The 5,858-nt window shown below is 59.1% G+C and overlaps 1 protein-coding gene across 1 annotated transcript in view; it reads right to left on the reverse strand.

Moving 5' to 3' along the window:
• Window positions 1-4,263, reverse strand: part of AMOTL1 (angiomotin like 1) — a 46,013-nt gene extending 41,750 nt beyond the window's left edge. Inside the window, exons 1-5 of the mRNA XM_021713255.1 lie at window positions 4,198-4,263; window positions 3,239-3,322; window positions 3,139-3,156; window positions 2,994-3,022; window positions 2-170 (exon numbers count right to left, since the gene is read on the reverse strand). Of these exons, the coding sequence (XP_021568930.1) occupies window positions 2-170; window positions 2,994-3,022; window positions 3,139-3,156; window positions 3,239-3,322; window positions 4,198-4,263 (366 nt within the window). The remainder of the gene's footprint in view (window position 1; window positions 171-2,993; window positions 3,023-3,138; window positions 3,157-3,238; window positions 3,323-4,197) is intronic.
• Window positions 4,264-5,858: the final 1,595 nt, after the last annotated feature.

The following is a 5,858-nucleotide window of genomic DNA, read 5'->3' on the forward strand; positions in this document are numbered from 1 at the left end:
CAAGCTGCTGGCTGGGGGAGGCGGCCAGCGGGGGCGGCAGAGCCGCCAGGGCCACAGGGAGTGGAAGCGGCAGGGAGACGGAGTGCAGCGGCCCGCTGACGGAGGAGGTCTGGGAGGACACGGAGCTGTGCTGCTGCACCGTGGACGGGAACGGAAGCTGGCAGGGGCGGCTGCAAGGCAAGGGAGCCGCAGTCAGGGTGGGAGCCCTGACGCCACGGCCCCGCCAACCGCCCCGGGCACAGGTCACAGAGCACTTCCCCGCGAAGGCATGCGCTGTGCTACCCTGAATCGGCACCGTTCTGGCTGCCAGGGACACGGCAGACACGACAGTCCAAGCCCCGCTCTTAGAAGCTCACATTCCAGGGGCAAACACAGGGCAGCCACCTGACAACGAGCAGAGCCAGGTACCAAAAGGTAAACAATGCGGTCAGAGGGTAAAGAAGGGAGGTGACTCTAAAGGATGAAATGGGTGACAGGGGTCCGAGGAGTGGGCTGGGTGGACATGGATCCCAGGGTCAAGTGGTGATGAGGTTCAAGGAGCGAGGCGCTGAGACCCGGCTGGGGAGCGAATGGTCGCCTCCCGCCTGCTGGAAGGTCAGGGAAGGCGTTTCTGAGAGGTTGGAGCTCAGGTTTGAGGGACAGACAAGAAGGAGCCATGGTTTGAACGGAGAGGACGAAGAAGGGGTAAGGAGCACGTCTGGCAGGGCGTCAGCCAGCGCAAAGGGCCCAGGGCAGGACCGAGCACGAGCTTGAGCTGCTGGGAGAAAGCTCGCCTGCAGACAGCAGTGTGAGGCAAGACCAGGGGGGCGGGCAGGGCCCTCCACGAGCCACAGCCAGGCCCCCTGGGGTCCGCGCAGAGGCCGGGGGAGCTGCCTCTGCTCCCGTGGCAGACTCACAGCGCACCGTGGCAGGAACGGACGCAGGAGGCCGGGATTTGGTCTCCCTGAGAACTGAGGAGGGCCCGCAGGGCAGGAGCAGGGGACAGACCTTCAAGGGCTTGGGGATTAGTCCTGTGGACACCATGGGTGGGGAGAAGGAAGGGAGGGACGTAAAACATGATGCCTGGCTGTGGGCACCATACAGGACAGCGGGAACGCCCCCCGCCCCGGAGACGGAAGCCATGGGAGGCATGGCATGCTTTGTTCTGCTGGAGTGGGAGGTATGGAGCCCAGGAGCCTAACGTCAGCCACGTGAGAAAGAACACACAGAGGCATCCCTGGCAGCTGCTGGGCCGCAGTGGGACCGCGGGCTCCTGGTGTGGGCTCTCACTTTGAACAACGGGCTTCCGTCCCCGCCCTGCTCCTGCTCGCTCTGTCCCTGCTCTGGTGACCCTGCTTCCTAAGCCTGGGCTCAGACGACAGCGCTCACAGCTGACGAGAGCAAACGTGGTGGCGACGTCAGTCCTCCGACCACAGTGGCACTCTTCTGGGGAGACTTGGGAAGCAAGCTTTCCTTCTGAGACCCGCCTCCTGAGGTTAGGTCTCTGCCTGAGAACGGGAGGCTAGGTGCTAACAATTAGCACCAACGCGAACACAAAACAAAACAAAATCATCCGCCTTCCTTCCGTGCCAAGGGGCTGAGTCCTCTGGAAAGAAGCTGCTTCTAATCAGCAGCAGTGGCATATGTCGCCTTCACAGCTCGCTCAGCCCAAGCTCTCCGAGCTACCCCCGTTGTTCTGGGCGGTCATCGGGCCTTATAGCTTCCTTATAAGTAAATTCGCTGAAGTGTTTCTGGAGTCTGTCAGCTTCTAGATCTCTCCTTTCATAAGCGTTTCTCGTGGCCAGAATTCCTGGGAATGCCAACTCCTAGCAGCTAAATGCCTAACTCTAGAAGAACTTTGGACAAGGGTCACCTCAATGCTCCCTACATGGCTATGCAGCCCCTAGAATAAGCCCAGCAGATGCTAACAGAGTACTAACTTCAGGCCTGGCCTGGTCACCAACACCAAACACCCTCCCTGGGCCCGGGAGACACTTCCCAGAGGGCATTCCTTCCATCCAGGAGTCCTTCCAGCCCACGTGAAAGTAACCAGGAACTGAGCAAGGGGGAGCACTCCAGGGCTCATGGCAACTCCTGATTCTGCGAGTGAGCTTTGCCCTCCACCCACCCTAGGACTCCAAAAAGGAACACCGCCAGTAGGGAGATGTGCACCTCCCTGCCCCCTCTCCACACACCTGCCGTGGACCTCTCTGGCTGTCTCTAGACGTTTCTACATGGGGGTGGAGCGGGGCCCTCCTGCGTGGAAGAGCGTGTGGCTGCAAAAGTCGAACTCCACCACAAGAGCAAACTCACACTGCCTGCTCCCACCCAGGGCACAGAACCTGCCAGACATGGACCTGCGACACCACAGATGTGCCAGGGCATAAGTGCTTCCTGCAGGCTGGCTAAATCCTACCTTTTTCATAGGGGGAGGTTATCTTGGCAAGCACCAAAACACCACAGATTACACCACCGTCTTTGAGTCAGAGGCAGACACCCAGTCCCACCTCCCAAGCATTCCCTTCACATGTCTCCTAGTATGAGGGCTCGTCTCCGGGGTGGAGTGGGAACAGGTCAGTCTGTAGCTCGCCACCGCCGGGGCAGCTACGGAGAGGGCCTTCCATCTTAACTAGGGTTTGGAAGCCCCTTATGGTCAATCATGGGCTCACCTTCTCAGTCGTCTTTTTTGCTAGGCAACAATGACAAGGAACGCCCAGGAGAGGGGCTGAAATCAGGTGACGACAGTGCTTTCTTGATGCCAACCAAAGTCAGCAGTGGGTGGCTCGTCACCTGAGAGTCAGAGAAAGCATGTTTGCCAAGCCCAGGGGACAGAAAAGAATGGGCTTTTCCCAAATGGCCAGTCTTCTATCAGACAGACCGCACTGGCCTCACCAACAAGCCAGTCACAGATGCATGCTAATAAGCACCACGCGGTGAAGGACACTGTGTGGTAGGCAGGAGCACAGCTTCCAGCCCTTGGCTCCACCCTCAGCCGGCGGGGCTGGTGGGCTCACAGGTCCAGACAAACAGCTCCGCTCTGGGGCTAGTGTCAACAAAGGGAGAGTGTCGGAGGGAACGGGGCAATTTCCCTCAAAGCCATCCCAGCACCCTGAAAGAGCTCACCCTCAGCTTGCCAAGACGCTGTTAGGGATGGGTCACCTTTAAGACAAACATGGCCTAGGGACGGGGCACAAAGAAAAGGGGGCAGGGCCGAAGCGCCTAGAGAATTCCAGGCCCCGTGACCTCTCCCTGAGCCTACTTCCCCATTGGGCTGTGGAGTCAGAGAGCCGCTCGTGAGGCGGCCCGAGTCCTGGCTTCCTGGGATGGAACGCCACTCAGCCAGCTGTGGAAGGATTCAAGGGGTATGGATAGTCTGACGCGCCGTAAGTGCTGGACGGGTGTGAGCTGTCATTGCCGTGATCGCAATTATTTCCACCGTATCCCACAGCGGCATTCATGAGACACCCGCTTTTCTGTTATGGCTCACGCTCATTGAGCATTTTATACACTCCAGCCACGGTGCTATCCACTGCCACCTGCACTGTCTCATTTTGACCTTTATAGAATAGGTATCATTTGAGTGAGGGAGGGAGAAAGGAGAAAAGAAAAAAAAGACAAAAAGAAGGAAAGGAAAGAGAAAGGGGGGAGAAAAAAGAAGACGGGACCTCCAAATCTCCTCCCTCGTGGCACATTCCCAGCACAGAGCCCCCAAGAGCAAGGCCCGCGTCTTCATGCTGGCTCATGCTTCAGCGGCTCTCCGGCTGCACTGGGCCCCTGGAGGACCGGTGTTTCATCTGCCATGTGTGCTGCTGGGCCACGCCTCCTGCCCCTCCCTTCTCCCTGCACGGTCAGCTAGCGGTTCCCAGAGAACGCCAGTATCTTTGACTCTGTCCTACATAAAACGGAATCAGGAGGTTTTCTGGAGGAAAATGCACAGTGCTTTTTTTTTTTTTAAAGGAATATGGGGGTTTTGGGAATAGGCCATGCCAGTTTCCCTTGCTTAATGCAGAACTCCACCAGTCCCCTGCTCTGATGAGAAGGAGCAGGGTGGTGACGACCGGCCGTGATGGGAGGTGAAACCTGCTCTGTGAAGCCCCTCTGGCTCTGACCTCGACTTAGGCTTTCATCAGCCTAGGATGGAAGGGCTGGGCCAAGTATGACCACTCCAAGCTTTTATCAACTCTCTGTCTACATTCCAAAGTTCCATCTTGGCCTCACTCTGGTCCCCTCCACTTCCAGGCTGAGGAGGGGGCAGCGGGTGCAGGTGGACACCAGAGCCCTCATCCCCGGCTCACCGCCTGCAGACCGCATTCCCACCACAGGCCCAGGGGGTGAGTCAACCAGGGCTTGGCGAGAGCCTCCCAGGGGCCCCCTAAGGAACCCGAAGCACTTCACAATCCCCTACTGGATGTCTCTGTCAGCAGGATAGGAATGAGAGCAAGAAACTCAAGTCCTCCCTCTTCTCATACGCCACCCCTTGTCTCTTTGGACCTTTCTGCCTCTCGGCAAAAGGGAGTGAGGTCTCAACCAAGTAACGGCTAGACCAACCCACTGAGTGTCCGCTACGCACGGAGCCACGCTTGCAGCACCTGGGAGGGGTGGGCCCCAGAGTGGAGAGACCCCTCCTTTCAGCCATGCATGCACTCGCAGCCTGCAGCCTCCTAAACCAGCTCGAGGACAGGCAGGTGACCCTGCAAGCACGAGGGAAGGTGTCGCAGAAGTTAAAAGGAGCCCCGCCGGCCTCCTGGACCCAGCCGAGTGACACCGCACACCACACATCACTGCGTTTCAGGACCAGCCCTCAGAGACTCTGTGAATGTGTCTGCGGCAGGACTGGAGTCTGTGCAATGCTGTTTGCCCAGTCAGCCACAGGCTGCACCATAGGAGCCACGCTGGCTAGCCGTGGCCCAGCTCACCAAGGGGCCCTGTGGCCCCAGGGCACAGCCTCAGTGGCCCACCTGTTAGGTTGCCTGAGTGTTCCAAGTGTGGTGTCAACCTGGCCGCCGAGCCGGACGGTCAGCTCAAAGCCTTCACCCATCTCTTCCTCTTTCTGATGCCATAACTTTGCGACAAATGGCGCTTTTCACAAATCACTGGGGAGACCTCCAAAAAGTGCTTGCCCTTCCTCTGCTTCCTCTTCCCACTTCTCCATCTTACGTCTCTCCTCCTGCCAAATGGCAAAGCGCGAGGTGATCTGCGTGTGCCCTCCATCTCACAAACAGCGAAGCAAACAGGAAGGAGCCTTTGCCTGGGAGAGCGTCCCTCCCACCACATGCTACAGGCTGAATGTTCAGGGAAAGGGAGAAATATCACAAACTGCACTGTGGTGTGATTCTGGAGTAAGATCATGGATTACTTTAACCAACGCGGCAAATCCATGGATGCAAATACTGGGGATCTGACAGCATGGGGTTGGACTCTCCCTTCGATGTCAGGACCAGGGAGGGAACAGCAGCCGCAGCCGTGGCTCAGGGTCCACAGTGGAGCCAGAGGAGCCAATGCTTGATGAGTGAGTTCCACTGGCTGAGGTCTACCACTGGCGACGCCGCTTCAGAGCTGGCATCCCCTGCCCGTGGGGGAACCGTGCAGGCCGCTGGGAAGTCGGTGACAGACGAGCCGGCTCCCGCGCACGCTCCAGCCCCTCCCTCTTCAGGGGGCCAAGGCAAGACGTGCACACAGCTGCGGGTCGCACGGGGAGCCCAGCTCATGCCACTCGGAGACAGGGCGCAGAGCCCGCCTGAGACGGCACATCCGCCTGTGGCCACCGGTCTCCTCGGCTCGCCCCCCTGCCCTCCTGCGCAAGGGCAGCCACACCCGAACACGGGGACTGCTGGGCGCCAGCGTCAGACCACCTCTCTCCCCGAGCTGCGGGTCCGGCC

The sequence above is a fragment of the Carlito syrichta genome, unplaced genomic scaffold (genome assembly GCF_000164805.1).
Source record: "Carlito syrichta isolate Samal-C Ts95f unplaced genomic scaffold, Tarsius_syrichta-2.0.1 Scaffold92597, whole genome shotgun sequence".
Lineage (NCBI taxonomy): Eukaryota > Metazoa > Chordata > Mammalia > Primates > Tarsiidae > Carlito > Carlito syrichta.